Source organism: Corvus cornix, chromosome 5 (assembly GCF_000738735.6).
Source record: "Corvus cornix cornix isolate S_Up_H32 chromosome 5, ASM73873v5, whole genome shotgun sequence".
Classification (NCBI taxonomy): Eukaryota; Metazoa; Chordata; class Aves; order Passeriformes; family Corvidae; genus Corvus; species Corvus cornix.
This window is the reverse complement of record NC_046335.1, coordinates 57618013-57634870: the sequence shown is the minus strand read 5'-3', so window position 1 is coordinate 57634870 and position 16858 is coordinate 57618013. Positions and strand designations below refer to the sequence as shown.

The following is a 16858-nucleotide window of genomic DNA, read 5'->3' as shown; positions in this document are numbered from 1 at the left end:
GCTCCAGGTGGGAGCGGGACGCGCTCCGCTCCGCCCCGCCGGGAGGGGCCCGGCCCGGGAACGCCGCCTCCCCCCGGGAGCCTGCGGGGCTCCGAGCCGCTCCAACAGTGATAAACATTTATTTCTGGAGCCGCAGCTGAGCTGCTCTTTGCCCCGTTGCTTTCAGCCGCTCCAAAAATGCACCGTCAGGAGTTTTTAAATGGCCACAGGGGAGTTGTTGGTGCAGTTTTGGACATCCTTTTTTAATGTTAATACTCACTTTTGCACCGTCGTGTTTTGGAAGTCGCATCTACTCCGTCCCCAGGGGTTCCCATCACTTTTAAAAGGTTCCCCCGGGGCTGGGGTCCCCCAGGGGATCCAAATGAAACGGATGCTAAAATGGAATCAACGAGGGTTTAAAACACTCTGGTAGGAGTTACTGGTTTGCCCACTGTTTGAGTCTTCTAGAGGAGGGAAAGGTCCCCAGGAACGCCATTTCTAGCGAAAAACATTGCAAACAAACACACGAATTCAAGCTGTAATAAAGGGCAAGATAAACAAAAAATCCAGGTGAACACAAATGCAATTCCAAATGTAGCCAGGTCACATTATAAATCGGCTCAGCTACTTTTTCCTGGCTTAAATACAGTGCAATTTACCCTATAAACCGAATACAGCATATATAAAAAACTGGGCTAAACTTACTCTCAGAAAGTTGTCTGCTCGAGGAGAACAGAGGTGCAGAGAACCTCGATCCTTTGGGCAGTACTTCTGGCTGTCCTGTGTACTTTTGGAGACTTCACCTGTCCCTCCCATGTACAGGTAGGAATATAAACCACATTTATATATCACTTTTCACCCATCTGTTCCAACATCCCATATAAAACCACACGGTACTGCTACCTAACTACAATTGCCCTTTCCCCCCCCAAGCCCCCTACTATTAACAAAAAATGAAATTAATAAAATGTAGAATAACTTGTGCACCAAAGCTACAACCCTGACAATGGGAAGTGAAAAACTTTCATTTTAAAGGCAAAGTGATTCTTTTGTTTCTTTAAAAAGTACCACCCCCAAACATAGAATGTCAGTTTTCATTTACCTGAAAATTAATTTTCCTGCCCCTCCCTCTCAATCTTTAGCCTACACCAAGTTCCAAAAATACATTCTGCTTTGAACTACTGCTTTACCTGTTCTCCAAATCTTGGCATGATAAATCACCACTTCCCACACGACACTGCTATAGCAGTTTAAAAGACAGAGTTCAAACATCTGTTTTGAGATTCCCCGTCCTTTAAACATGCAAAAATTGCAAGTTTAAAGTTCACTCAGATAATTCTGAAGCATGCAGACAGAATGCACAGTTTAATTTTTTCAGCCCTCTTTCCAACTAAAGCCATTAGAGACATTTGGCAATTTACAAGACATTGTATTTAATCAAGTGTTATCTAAAGATCACTGTAACAAACCCAGGTGCCTTTTCCATGTGCAGCTTTCTTTCAGTGGGGTGTGTGGGAGTTATTAAAATTGAGCAAGACACGTTTTTCTGGATTTCTCCAGCACAGCTCTGCTGTGTAACTAAGAAGGAAGTCACCACACAGTTTGGCCAGTTCGTGAAAGCTTTCGCCATTTCACTCATTTATTCTACCTCTCATGTCAGTTCCATTGTTCCATAACAGTTAAGGTTTTACAGCCTCAAAATAATAAACGCAGTTTCTGTTCACATTTTACAAGTCTATCCCGCATTGGTTTCACTTTTGAGAAGCAACAATACATGACTTTGAACACCTACTATCACATCAGTGACCAGCAACGCCTAGGCAAGGTTTCTCTAAACAGCAAAGTTTAGCTGAGCAGTGAGTCAGGATTTCCTTCTGCAGTTTCATTTTAGTTTTTTCTAGAAAGATAGATTCTCTGAGAATATAAAAGAGACTGCAAATGAACAGACAGCAACTCGTACAGACAAGCCAGACAAACAGAGATGCATTACTGAACAAGGTTTGGAGCATCCATGGCAGTGATTCTCCAGGCATTCCAGATCCTGCTGTTGAGGACCTGATGAAATATGCTTCACTACTGCTTCCAGTATCCTGCAACTTTATCCTTCTGTCTTCTACTCAACGAAATGGTTTACAAATATATCAAAATAGACATGAACAGCCCTACTGTGACCCCATTTTGCACTGGTTCCCTTGACTCGTATGTTTCTCCCCAAATATCACTATGGTCACGATCCCATTTTATTACCAAAGCAACTGTTGGTGCTGTCTAGAACAGCACTTCCATCTTCATCATGTGGACCAGAATACACTGAAGTTGTATGACAGGTCTGGTTTACCATTTTAAAAAGCAAATCATAGCTCTAACTATGAGTAGAAGTAGGCAATAAAGCAGTTTTTTTCCAGAAAACTGGTGTTAGTGCATGTGAACTCGAACACTTCCAAAGAAAATGTCACATTGAACGGAATATTTTTGCTACTGGAGAAAGGTCATCATTTGAAACCAGATCTATAGGGCAGCAATCAATCATTAAGATGCTTTATTGACAATATCCACTCACTGCAAAAGTTTCTGCCTGCATACAATTAGATCTTAGCTTTTCCATAGTGTTTTATTGGCAGTGGAAAATGCATCAGTACTTTATTGAAAGAAAGCAATAAATAATACTGTGATAAAAATAGTTCAAAAGTAGACTGTACATATTGTTACATAATCTGAAAATACACAAAAGATTAATAGAAAAACAGAACAGTAACAATGGATTTCAGTTTTACAAGCAAGTTAAAAGTGGAAAACAAAATAAGAAAAAAGACATGCTATATATATAGTTGCATAATAAATAATGCACCATCTGAACAGATTCTTGCTGGCTTTTTAATATGCCATTTACAAGTGTCAGATACATTTTCTACTCATACAGTCCAAAATGGCTACAACCATCAAAATGAACGTCCAGACAAGTCTTTAGAACAAGTTTACAAAACACAAAGGATGACTTACATAAGAAAAGTAAGGCCTTTATTAGAAGATGCACTGCTTTTTTTCAGCCCATCATTGTACCTTCATCTTTCACTACTCATTTGACAGGAGGCTGCAGTGCTTTAGGATTGGTCCATTAAAACTGGTTCCACCAGCATCTTTCCACCAAGTGTTTTCAAGCAAAAAGGTCTAGGACAAAAAAAACCTCTCTGTGGCCTGTGGCTCACAACCAGGAATCATTATGAAGTCTGTCTTCCTCAGGTGAGGAAAAGCAAAACTAAAAGCAGTCCTTGGTTTATGGCTTGTTTTCAGTCACTGCGAAGAGCCGCGATACAAATACAGCACGGGCTGTTACCACTGAGGCAATCGCTCCTCCAACGTGTCCCGCAGGGTTAGGAGCTCCTCCCAGCTTTGCAAACAAGTTCTACTTTAAATAAAGACAAATTGCCACTACTTGACACATCCTCTGTGTGGAAAGGTACAGCTCTGAGAAGAACAACGCTCGTGTACCGTCCCTCCTACGTCAACAAAGGCTCACCTGAAAAAAAGCTGGACTTGTTTTCAGATCTAAGCTAAGAGCTCCAAAAGACAAAATATATACTGCTCGGTGTCATGATACTTTTACAAAGGTATTAAAATCCTTTTCACCTTCAGTTTCATTATTAAAAAACAATGATAATTACAGTAACTGCATAATTTACAAAAACCCTATATTGCTCATAGGGACATATACATACAAGCATTACAGTACATTCAGTTGGAAAGACTAAAATTAGAATAAAAAAATCAGCAATGATTTGATTTGTAGACTGAATAGAAACAGAAAAAGTAAGTAACTATATAAATGAGAAGTCACATAAATATAAGAAACATTTAGATTCTAAAATATTTTCTCTATAGTACTCATGAATTTATTTGCTAATTAAAAACTCTGTAATAAAATATCTCAAAGTGTCCATTTAACAAGTATTAACAGGTTAAGGGTTCCAAATGTTCAAAATGCTGCATATCACCGGTAGAAATAGTGTGGGTAAACTGCAAAAACAACAAACAAAAACAACACACAAAAAGAAAAAAAACAAAACACAAAAGATTCCATTAGCAGTTTTTAACCAACATTTCCTTCCAAGATTCTCACAAACAGCTCAGCAGTGCAGCAGACATGCACTGAATTACTGCCATGCCACGCTGGATATAATTTTGTTGCCTCCTGCAATCTCCAGCTTCAGTGCAAAGTAAAGCAATGAGGGCAAATATTTCTGCCTCAAGGATTTCCATCCCACATCATCTGACTACAGAAAATCCTGAACCAGGGAGAAGAATCTGGGGGAGAGGAGACTTAAAACTTCGGTTTCTTGCAACTAATAATACTTTAAGAGAGCCCCTGAGATTATGAACTGACACACTCACATGGTCTGAGTTGCTACATGCAAGTTTCCTCTCTCAGCATTTCATATGTAAGAACTCCTTAGAACTCAACTCATACTTGCAAAAAGGTTCTGAATTTGAAGAAGCAAATACATGAGTTGGAAGGGATGCTACCAGTAAGAAGTTGCAAGCAGAAAAGATAATTTACAGTCCATGAAAGATACCAGTGAGGGGGAAACATCCACTGAACTGATTTTTAAAAATTCATTATAGTTTAAAAAAAAAAAAAAAAAAAAAGATCAGTTTCCTGACTTGCTTGCAAAATCAGAGAATCAGAATCAGTACTGTGCCATAAGAAAATACAGCAGAGGCTGCTGCAGGAACATTCCAGACTGATCTTTCACAAGCCAGAGTACGTGGATTTCATGTTACAACACATCAAGCTGCCTTTTATTGGCAGCACTGCCCCCAGCTCCCCAAATTTAGGCTGCAGGTAGCTAAATCCAGCCAGCCAGACTAAGCAATCACAGTGGCATGGAGTGTCCAGGAACTGGGAAACTGCAGTTTTCCCTGTGACAATTCAATACTGAAGCATGTTTTAGTGGGACCACTCAGACCAAGCAAAGACTCAGAGATCAACAATCTGAGCTGCAATGTCACACACTGGATTGTTTCTTTCCTTTCCATTCCTAATTTATTCTTTTCCTCCCCTCCCCACTTCCACTAGCTGTGTTTCATCCAACCTCTGATTCCAGCATTTTCTACAGAGCTATTTAGCACAGGCTCTTTTTGAGGCTGTTTAAAAACCCTCACAAGAATAAAGTACTGACAAAACCCACTATTTACACATTCAGTCTTTGTTGTAGGAAATAAACTCTGGATTTTCAATATGACAACCTACCCTCAAAACTTGGACTGTTTTCTAAGTGTGTAAAACCACTGTAGTAAAATCCCTGCTGTTTTATTTCACAAATAGCTGCTTTAGTGTTATTCCTATCAGCTTTACTCACCAGGAGAAGGCTTTAACAGGAGTAGGTCCTTACTGTAGCAGAATCCAATCTTTGTGTTCCTGATACACTGCCTATTCCAAGAAGCATGGGAAGACATGCAGAACACAGCATGCATGTTAGTTTTCAAAAAAAAAAACCCAACCCCTCCACAGCAATGGTGATTACAGCTTTGGTACTCACCCAACTCTAAGGTTACAAGTTAGAAAAGCAGAATTTATTTTACAGTTTGTATATTAACCACTTCTTGTTCCAGGGGCTAACAAAAAAGAATTCTAAAGAAAGACCTGCGTGCCAACTAGCACCTGGAAACTGGCAAAGGTGATTTTGTAAGTTATTTACTACTTTATGTAGTTTGCAAATATTTAATATTTAACAAAGAAAGTGGTTTTACATGGTAAAGACTTAATTTACTTTCACTTAGAGAATTTTCCACATGAATTCTGGACAATATTTTGTGCTAGTGACAGTATCTAAAATTTAGAACAGCTTAATGAGAGTAGCATCAGATGCAAAAATTGGTTTTTTGAGCTTTATGAATAAATAAGGGTTTTCAGAACCTGAGGCAACTCTGAAAGATTGTGTTCTCACCCTGTCTGTTCCAATAAAAAACATTTTATATTTGTTTCTACTTGTCTCTTGTAAACTAAATTCAAGTCAAAGTTTATTCTTATGTTGCTACAGAGACGGTTTTTAAACAGACAGGATCCCTCATGTGACAGGTGATCAGCTTCCACTTCCAGGTGTTGGTTTGGGTTTTTTTTAATTCATATCTGTGTGTGCACACATATACACAAAGATCATTAAGTACATAGCAATGAATGAAACTGATTTCAAGTATGCTCAATATTGAAGTGGCCACTGCAGGAGGGGTAATGGACCTGGTTACTCAAGTTTTACTAATCTCAAAATTATCTGAGGGGGTTTACTCACATCATTTTTGAATGCATTTTATTGCATTTCAGAAATGGGGCTCATATTGGTCTAATTGCTGCCAATTAGAAATTATGCATCCTGTGATTCAAAAACTCCTTACTAAGCTGTCATTTTATTTCTCTACTTTAAATTACATTTATTTCTAGCTATGATTCTCATTTTGTTACTCCAGTGACGTAAAAAAAGAAACTCCACCTCTAGTACAGCTTCCTGAAATGACAAAGCACCCTATGGTTAAACACAGTGTTATAAATACAACCATGCACAAGGCAGATGCTTTTATGCAGCAAAAAGGTCATTTGAACTTAATTCCCCTGGAATCTCAGGCAAAAAAAGCACATCATGCTTAAAATTATACAAAATCAATACCATCAATCTGCATCTTCTTTGGCTGCATAGAGGGTGAAGACATTGAGGTTGTAACTCTGAAATTTGCAGGAAGAGTCTCTGCTGATCCAGCAGCTAAACCTCTTATGTCCTTTGGTCTAAACTTCTTTCTCCACGAAGGTGCTCTCCTAAAGCTCTTATCATCATCCTGTCATATTGACAAACAACATTAGCAGTGCAAAAAGTGTGGGATTGTTACTGACATTAAAAGGATTACTGACAAACTTAACTAAATGTATCACCACTGAAGGAGGTGATTGTGAGGAAATAAAAAGTGTATTAAATACACTGCCAAGCAGGGTTTTCCTTAAGCACTTGGGTAAATGTAACTTAATTACCCAAGTGCATTCTCCTTTCCCCATTAATACATCTGCATCTTTCAAGCAATATTCCCACCTCAGAAATATAAACTGTATTTAGTAAGTGCAGCATTAAGTCCCACTTCCAAAAACATCTTTGTCAGAGAAAGTATTGTGTCAGTGCAAATATTCCCACTGGGCAGCTCCATTTGCCAGCTTCCCATTTAGAAACAGTTCAATCCTTCGAATGCTGTTTTAGCTCAGATTTATTCCCTTGTACAACTAGGAGATAAGTGCCTACATTATTTGAAGAGATCTTAATGATCAAACTGCCCTGTGCCACTAGAACAGAGCAAACATCCGTTCCCTCAAAGCTCCTTTTGCAGTTTGAAATCTCCATGAAAAATACTTCAGAAAACCATCAAGCTGCTTTCTGATGGGTTATTAAAATCTTGGTAGAGATGCACATGGGAACAGAGCAGTCAGGAGCTTCCCCTTCCCCTGTCCTCTTCCTCATCCCAGCAGCAATGTTTTTGAGACTGGTTTCCTGAGCTGAGGTTAACCACAGAAGGGTTGTGCCACTTCAGCCTTAATCTGGACCACTTTTGCCTACATGTGCTACCACATCAACTCCCATCAGCACCAAAGATGAGGCAGCATGGAGTTAATTAAGATTCTCCTGGGGAAGTAACATCAATTTGAATCTGTTCACTGAGCAACTTAAAAGGTTAAAGATGGAACACTCTCTCATCTGTGCTGTGGGTGCACAAAACAGCCTCACACTTAGAAAGCTTTATACTCATTTTGATGCAGTTTATACAGTAAGATCACAGGCTGCCCAACAGAAATTACTGGTCTTCTGCAGCAGTATGAATCAAAATTAACATGAGATTTCTTAAAAGCCCCTCGAAGCTCTTTGAAATACTGCTCTTTAGGATAAAGTGCCTTTCTCTATCACAGCTTGTTCATCTGCAATGCTGGTCGCTCATTTTCCCATATTTTAGATAAAGAGGATTCAGCCCAAAGCGCTGCTATTAGACATTAACCACACGAGCTACAAAACCAAATTTGCAAATGTTCCCAATACTTTCATATTCAAAGGCATCTTACCAAAATATACAAACCCTGCTGTATTTAGAAACCGTCAGGGACAGGGAATTTCACGTTAAGGTTTCTGTCACCATTCTGTCAAAAGCTTAAAGAGGTTCAAGCTAAATTCTTTCACTGAGCAGGTCTGATAAAGTTTCCAGGACTGTAAAATGGGTCAACAACTCGAGTAACTTACTTCATCAAGTCTTCTGTCAGTGCCCATAGCAAGAAGGTTATTGAATTCCCTCTCCAGAACAGCACGAGCCTGAAGTTTGTGGTATGAAAGAAATGGAAGTTAATTACAAAAGATTAGCAATTAGTAACCTATAAATGATTTAAAAAATTTAATAGGACCCAAATTGTTTAATGCTTTCTTATCAGATTAACAAACATACTTCGTACTTGAAAAGTCAGTACTTGGAAAGTTACAGTTTAATTTGTAACTTATTAAAAATTTAAGGAAGACTTAACAGCTCTCCTTTAGTTGCAACATGAAAGTTCATGATTCTGGCTCAAACTTAGTTATTTCAGAGTAAAAACTAGCAAACAACAAAAATGATGAGTTTCACACTACTGTTGTGAAGATGGGCTATGAGGAAAATACTAACATAAATATTAACGATTTTTTTCTCAAGCAAATTTACCAATGAGAATTGTTATTAACAACTAGAGAACTATTAGAAAGGCACGATTTAAAGTTTCTCTCTTGCGTGACAATGGACAACTTTCCATTGCTGAAGTTTCTAGATGCTCTTAACTGTGAAAAAAAGCAATCAGCTCCAGTTTTAACCTTCGCAGAGGCCTAAAGCACCTCCTCCTTGCTTACCTGTGTGTTTTGAGTGGGGATTTGCAGCAGGAGAGCTAATGCATTGTAATCAAAGGATTCATCTAAGGCCACAAGTGCACCGTGAACTCCGCTCTCGATCAGGTTGTTCGCGTATTCCTTAAGGCCGATGGACATGACCCAGTGGATCATCCTCTCATTGCTCCACACAAGGACATCTAGGGAGGCAAAAACACAGTGCCAGATTCATTATAACACCATTTCTCTGAAGCAAATCAGCCACAGTCATGAACTGGATGACCGGATTGGCTTGGAGTGGAAAGTAATACATATTAGAAGTCTGCTGGGAGGTGGTTCACACCCTAACAGTTTAGACTTAAATATTCCAAGGAGAAATTCCCCAGGGGCAAGAGATGCATCCATTCCATTTGGGAGGCTAAAAACAACCTACCAGCCACAGCCCTGGCTTGTTTGCTGCCAGTTAGTTGTGATTCCTGGGAATGTTCTCAGGCACAATTAGCAAATTAACCACCAAAAGGTATCAATGCTTTAAAAGGAAAGAGCAGGCACAGAACATTCTAAGCAAATTTTAGACTCAGATATCAGAAAATACTTCTGATATTAGGCAGGGAAAAAATTTCTATGGGAAGTCTTGGAAAACCATGAATTCCCACCCTGCTTTCTCTTATTCCTTCTCTCTTGTTCAATAATCACCATGAATCTGGAAGACATAACTACCTAAGTCACTTGGATATTTTTTCATCAACTGCTAGGTAATAAAAATTACCAGCCACAAGCAACACCAAAATGATGCAGATGTAAAGTTATGTCAAAACAGGGGGAAAAGAAGAAAATAAAGAAAAAAAACCCACCCAAAAGCATGTTCTTAACTCTCATTCTCCTAAAACATTTCGTTTCAAACTTCAGAGCAGTATGAGTTTCAAAAATGTTCACAAGTAGCACAAGTAAATGATTTAATGATGTGTTTTATCATTCAGTGTTCAGTGCCTACATCCAGACGCCTTGTGCATTTAACACTTGATATTTTATAAGTGATTCCTTCCTCTAAAGCCTTTCCTTTGTTAATGAAATTTTGAGGCTGATCAGTGAAAACAGGGCAGAATCAGACTGAGGTGAAGACAATACACTAACCTTTAATTTCATTCTGGCTTTCTTCTCTTTTTCTTTCCAGTTCTTTTCGGTCATAATTCAGTCTTCGGAGGCACATAATTCCACACTGAAAACTGTTTCTGTTTGGACCAGAGGAAAAAAAATTGGAACAAATATTTAGAGATAATGGAAACACTTCCTGTGGGTGAGGTCTCCAACTTCAGCCTCTTTACCTGTGGAAGCTGTCCACCATTTTCAGCTGCCCACGCAGGTCTTTTTTAGTTAAGTGATCCAGCATCCGAGCATCCACCAGACATTCCATGAAGTAGCTGCGGTACTGAGGGAGCCCCAGGCTCGGGAGCCACTCGTTGCCAATCCACTCGTGGTTCATGTCACCATAGGCTAATGTCTGGTTTGAAAAAAAATTAAGGAACAAGCTTATTGAAATGAGAAATGAAAAAAGAAAAGCTACTTTAGACAGCCTATTTTAAAGAAATTGCTTATTTAATTCTTAGCCTGCAAAGATAAGCACATCAGAATACTGAATACTACGTGTATGTTTTCCAAACAAGTCACCCTCGTGGAGAAAAGCAGGTTCAGATATTCAGATCAGCAAGTAAAACTGCCTCAATTTACATCAAGAAATAGCATGACAAAATATGCAAGAGGTAATAAAATTTTTAAAAATACTGATCTGCACGGTTGGATAGCAAAAGCCATAGAATTTCATTGTGTTGAGATGTTGCAAATACTCTCTCTCTTGAAAACTGGGGGGGGGGGGAAATCTTATTTTTCATGTGACTTTATAAAGAAAAGATATCAGAAAAATAACTGCAGGCCTTTTTAAAGACAGTTAGCTATTTTCAGAAACTGATAAAACTGAAGAAGAAGCCATTCTAAATGCTAGTCCTTATCCTAAAGACTTTTCCCATTACAGTTTTGATCTGCAAATCACCAGGCATTTTTGTAGAGAAAACATCTATAAAGATGAGAGTTTCTAACTGTATATCTAATCACTCCTTGGGCAACAAAACCCAGAAGCTCCTTTTTTCAAAAGTGTAATAATTGAGATTTTTCTGTTAAAAGTCAAAAGCTTTATTTCTCCTCTAGAGGAAGCACCTTCCAGAAAGGAGCAAGGCCACAGGGAAATGCACCTAAGCCATCAGAAGGTAGAAGAGTCAAAGAGCTCCTTACTCTGGGCTTGTTACCACTGACAATCAACAAATGAGTAGCTGAGATGTAGTTAATGGGACTTAAAACCAGGTTTAAGCTGGAGGGCAGCCAAGCAAGAAGAGCCTGTACTGTCCAAAGGTATGGATCACGGCTAAACCCCAAGTTTTGTTTATATCCCTGTATAAATACTCAGCTACATCAGTGCCTGAAATACAATTAGGACTTGCCACCACTTTAAGGCAAAACAATTAATCAAGGGGGATTACAGAATTAGTGCATAGAAATCTACTTAACCATCCAGGCCCAGGGTATCTTGTGGCACACCTGGGATGGTGGCTGGGTTGGACAGGGATTTTCTGCACAGAGCAGATATTCCTCTAGCAATTCTGGCTTCCCCAGAGAGCCACCCCCCACCAAAACATTAAAATATTTAAATCACATGTATTTCCCAAGTGTGCATTGTACAGAGATAAGCCTGCAGCTTCCCCCTCTCCCACTCCCCAGGTCACACCCAGAATCACTAAAAGCTGCTGGTCTAAAGGAAAACCAGATTCTTTCATGCTCTAATGATTGTGACAGTTTACATACAGTCCATAATATTAGATAAAGTTTCCAACCTGAGCCCAGCTTCCCTCCTCATCTTCCTGTTAGGTGGTTAGGAAAGCAAAAGAACACACACATATTAGTGGTTAAGTTTAGTAAGGAGGTCAAAGTTAACGGTGCACTGCAAGACTCTAAATCTACTGCATACCAAAGGATCTAGATAAAGCAAGCATCATGCAATGTAAAAAATTATACACAAGGCATTTATTTTTGTATGAGAAGTTGCAAACCCCATCTACTGATTAAGTTTCTGGAGAGAAGAAATTTCTGCACCAATAATTCAATTTGTCTATTTGTCAATCAAGTCAGAGCTCCATTTTACAGATCAGAATTTTGTTTACAATCTTATCAACGTTGATTTTTTTTTTTCCTCCCTTCTGGAAAAAAAAGCTATCAAGATGCAGATTGCAAGGTTAATAATTAGAAGAAGCAATGATCCAGAATTTTAGTGCGTTATTTTGAAGAAAAAAAAAAAAAAGACCAAAAAAACCAGACCAAAAGGTACTTGATTCAAATGTTCAAGAAGTGGGAAAAGCACTCTAAGGAAGAGAAGTGGCAACACTGTAAACTAACCGTTTGTTGTGTGGCTGTAAGATTTTCCATCTCTTCATGTGTTACCCAGACATTTCCCGTGGTCTAATATGAGCCCACAGGGAATCAATCCCATCCAGTGAAAGGAAAGCAGTAACAAAGAGGAGAGGTTGCAGAACAGATAAGCAATCGGTACATGTAAGGAGCAGGCATGGGCAAAGCAATGGTCTCTAAGTCAGGTACAGCTACTGAAAGTCATGGCATGCAATAAAAGCCTACCCACAGGGATCAACTTCTTCACAGATATTAACAAAACTGAGCGTCAGAAACAGCTTACAGGACTTCATTAATGGCTAAACACTCAGCTCTGCTCTAATCTGAAAAATACATTTGTGGTCTAGCACATAACCCCAGGAAGAACTTTAGACTGCAGGGCAGACAGACTCACGAGAGAAAATTCCCACTAAGTGCCTAAATTTACTATAGAGAGACAGGTGACTCCTAGTTCATGTCACCTGTATTATTTGGCGTTAATGGCCTTACAGCTGCATTAAAAGAGCCTCCAACTATCTCACAAATTTCTGTACAGACATGTATGCTTCATCTGGATTTTAAATTCTCTGGAGGCCAAAAGATGAGGTGAATAACATGTACTCTAACTACTTTGGATTACATACTTAGAGTGAAATAAATTTCTCTTTTCCTTGAGAAAGAAAACTGCAGTTATCCCTTTAGTTAATTTCCATGAAAGGAAGGAACAGCCTATATTTAAATAATGTATTCCTTTCCAAGAAATTCTTAATAGAAGCTCAGTTTTAAGTTTACAGTCAAATGTTGGGAATTTCTAGGTGTTTAATGCTGGATGAGTTTCCTTACCGTCCTTGAGGTGGGAGGGGCAGAGGGGCTGGTTAATGACATGATTTCCTGGATGGCCAGCCTAAGCTTGAGCCTGTGCAGGGGATTGCTGATCCCGATTTCCCGCTGGATTTCCGTGTCAGACAGGGCTGACATGATAGCACCGCTTTTCACATTGGCTCGGCAGGCTGCCACGTACCAGGCTGGCATCCCCACCCACAGCTGCAACACAGAGAAAAGGAAGTAAGCAGGAGATGGAAAACATTCCTGCCTCCAAACCCTCGCAGTCTTTACACGTCTGTACATTGAGGGGGCTTTTTATTAATTTTGGAAGGACCACTCACCTCCAGCCACACCACCACAGTGGGCCCATCCCACTGTGCAAAAGGCAAACCTTGTCTTCTGGCTTCCTCCAGCAACTCGTGCCTACAGTTACAGAAACAGTCATTAGTTATAATGGATGTTACAATGTCAGCACTGCACTTGCCTCCCTGTCTCCTTTCCAATAATTAGCTTATTCCTTTCCCAGCCAGCCTTGTATGATACCCCCCTCAGGCAGGTACAGCACGTGTACAGGGACTACATAGGGATGAAAGCTGAACCGGCCAGGAAATGTGAGAGCAGCAGAGATGTGGATCTTGCCTTTCAGAACCTGGTGTCTGAAGCCACTACTGACACTCTACCCAACACTCCCAACCCAAAGCAGAGATGTCAGGCTTATTTGGCAATCAGATTCTCAGCTGCTGCAGTTTTCTGCTCAGCAAAGCTGAACCAAAGCAGTCATTTTATCTCAGCATGCGCAGATCTGAAACCTGTGGCAACACATGAACCATCAGACACCCCTGTCCATCAGGCTGTCAGGGCTGGAACCTGGGACAGAGACCATTTCACTGGTGAACTTCAGCCTGTCAGAACATCAGGGACAGCTTCACACAACCAGAGCTGTGTTTGGCAATTATATCCCGAAGGGCTGTGTACTGAAACTCGGCTTTCACTCCCATGATGACACCATTTCCTTTGTTCTTCTGAAACAGAAGCGCCTGAAGTTTCATATTGACAATTCAGCTTCCAGAGACAATGGAAGCTCACAAGGTCCCTATAAAAAGCTGCCAAAAATGTTTGATAAACCAAAGGACAAAAAGTAGCACTGTGGGTATAAGCGTGCAATGCTGCTTGGATATGCCTGGCTGAAAACATGGAGAAAGCCTAAAAAAAAGCATTTTTACACTGCCTTTGAAAGCCAGTTGTATATGGTTAAATCTCTGCTCATTCTCCTTTGAAAATCAGAAAAAACAACTTCACCTAATTAGACTGGTTTTACTATTCTTTATTCATGCCTGCAAGTGTAGAATTAAGATATGCAGCAATACTACAGATTCAAGATCCTACATGAGGTATTTACCATTTTCTCGCTATTTAAATCAAATAAAATCTCCTTGCCTTCTGAGCTGTCTCACTGGATACTCTAAGATGATAGCATTTTTAGAAGTTATAGGTATTAAAATATACAAGGCACCTTGAAGAGTGATTACTGACAGAAAAGGAGCTTTTTTGCTACTCCTACAAAATGGAAATGCAGCGTTCAGCTCTTTCAGACATACCTGGCATCCTCATGTTATATTGGTAGGTAACTAAATATTAAAAAGCAATCAATGAAGTAATAAATATACTAGCAACTGCTTTATCAATAGATAGCACTTCTCCACCTGCACACCAATAAATTACTATTACTCTGGAAGAACCTCCCAGTAATTTATCCTAATTAAATGTACTTCCCAGCAATGGGAAAAGGGGAGGAAGGAAAGGATTGCCAGACAACTGGTTACAAATAACCACACTAGGTACCATTTTAGGATCCATCCATTAAGGTGGAACAGTGTTCAGCAGCCAGCAGCTCAACTGCTGAATTTCACTAACAAAGAAGACTGTAAAAGCTTAGACACATTTGTACACTTCAAAAAGATACATATATTTCTAAATTGGGAATAAAGGATCAGCTATTTCCCTGCTACTGTGGAACACGTTACATTAATTCCACAAATAATTAGCCCTGAACACATTCAGTTCTGCTTCTCTTTGTTGTGTAAAGATTTAAAAATTAGAAAAATAAATTAGTAAGATACTCTGAAACATTGCTCGGTAAGAACAGAATAAAATGCTTAATACTGTATTTGACAGAAAGGAACACAACGTTTTTTCCAAGTAGTTTAACTTCCAAATTGGTGTCTTTGCCTTCCTTCTTGGTGGTTGTGTTGTGTGGAGTTCAGAGAAAATCAGTGTCATTTCTGGTTGTTTTGTAAGTCTCATTGTGTACTTCATGGTAACCATGAAACAGTGAATCCTTTGGAGTAGGATACAAGGAACACATCAAAAATGTAAGGAGAGGTTACAATGCAAACTTGAAACTCATGCTGGTATTGTAGGGAGAAAATAATTGTGTGATGGAGAAAAACACATAGAAATAGAAACAAATAAAAAAATGTTTATGACATGACTTTATGCAGAAATTATTCAATGGATCCAAAGACGAAAGCAACCATGAAGTGGAAAATTAATTGCAGAATTTGTTCATATGCAGTAAGAGATAAAAAACTTGCTTGCACAGAAAATCATTAACCCCCAAGCTCAAGATGTAGCCCAGGCACAAAACGTCTCATAGGAAGAATTCAGAAGCAGCTGCTGTTTCATCTGCAAATGATGCATCAATGGTTTTTTTTCCTAGAGCAGAGAACTTCCCTTTTCCCACTATTCCCTTCAAACTCCACCAAGACACTCGCTGCATTCCAGTAATATGGGATCACATCCCTGAAAGATCACAACTGCCAGGCCAACTGAGTCTCAGAGCCCAACCATTACACCAGATGTGGATCTGGTGGAAATGGGTGCAAAACCCAGCCCCGTATCTTTGTGAGGAAAAAGATATTGCAATGGTGCCAGTCAACAGGCGGTATAAACCTGGCCCCGTGAAGGATAAAAGAATGCCAAAGGAGCAGCTGGCTACTGGAATAACTCATAGGTGACAAAACCAAGGGACAGATGTCTGGAGACTTAATAAAAAACCTGGCTGAGCTTCCCTTGGAACAGGAGCCCAAACACGCTGCTGCAAGGGGGGAAGGCTTGTTGTTAGACACATACCAGAAGCATCTCACAGCAGCTGGGGACGACAAAAGCTGTGGTCATAGGGAGTGAGAAATGATGTCAAAGCTGCAGGTGGTGCCTGATGCAGCAGTGAGTGCACAAGACCCTCTAGGGACCGTGTGAAGGATCTGTGTTCAGCAGGGCTCTTGGCAGGAGAGCACATGCTCACCCCACAAGGAAAACAAAGCAGCCCGGAGCAACCTCACTCCGTCACTGGATTAAGACAGCACGGGAATGGATACATCCAGAGCTCGTAGCCAGAGGGGAGTGCTGCATCCCAGATTTCTTGGATGGAACTGGAGAGGACTGATTTGGAAGAAGTTCAGAACACAGTAAACACTGCAGTGTGGGGAAGAGAGTGATACTGATGGAAGTGACAGAGCTTCAGGGTATAAAAGCTGAGAAGAAACAGTTGTAAAACATGAGATGGAAATAGGCAGAACATCAGGGGAAAGTCAATATCCTTATTCTAGATTGAGTTCAGGGATGTAGTAAGTCTTTTGTGTGTGAGAGTTATCTTAAATTTAGGGTTGCCTTCCTTTTTGCTGAATACAGTACTAAGTTTGTTGTGCTGTACACAGAAAAGCACAAACACAGTTGTGGCAAACACCGTCACTACT

General features: G+C 39.8%; 1 protein-coding gene across 9 annotated transcripts in view; it reads right to left on the bottom strand.

The window, feature by feature from the left end:
* Window positions 1–1593: 1593 nt before the first annotated feature.
* PPFIA1 (PTPRF interacting protein alpha 1) overlaps window positions 1594–16858 on the bottom strand; it is a 53712-nt gene continuing 38447 nt past the window's right edge. For 5 of the 9 annotated variants that reach the window (XM_010412542.4, XM_010412547.4, XM_010412551.4 and 2 more), the window contains 11 exons: window positions 13445–13526; window positions 13122–13322; window positions 12288–12350; window positions 11729–11755; window positions 10172–10347; window positions 9981–10078; window positions 8871–9046; window positions 8241–8309; window positions 6639–6804; window positions 5337–5407; window positions 1594–3993 (listed from right to left, as the gene is read on the bottom strand). In XM_010412542.4, the coding sequence (XP_010410844.2) occupies window positions 5349–5407; window positions 6639–6804; window positions 8241–8309; window positions 8871–9046; window positions 9981–10078; window positions 10172–10347; window positions 11729–11755; window positions 12288–12350; window positions 13122–13322; window positions 13445–13526 (1117 nt within the window). In that variant the 3' untranslated portion in view covers window positions 1594–3993; window positions 5337–5348. The remainder of the gene's footprint in view (window positions 3994–5336; window positions 5408–6638; window positions 6805–8240; window positions 8310–8870; window positions 9047–9980; window positions 10079–10171; window positions 10348–11728; window positions 11756–12287; window positions 12351–13121; window positions 13323–13444; window positions 13527–16858) is intronic. The other 4 variants (XM_019293722.3, XM_010412552.4, XM_019293723.3 and 1 more) reach the window with 2 other exon arrangements.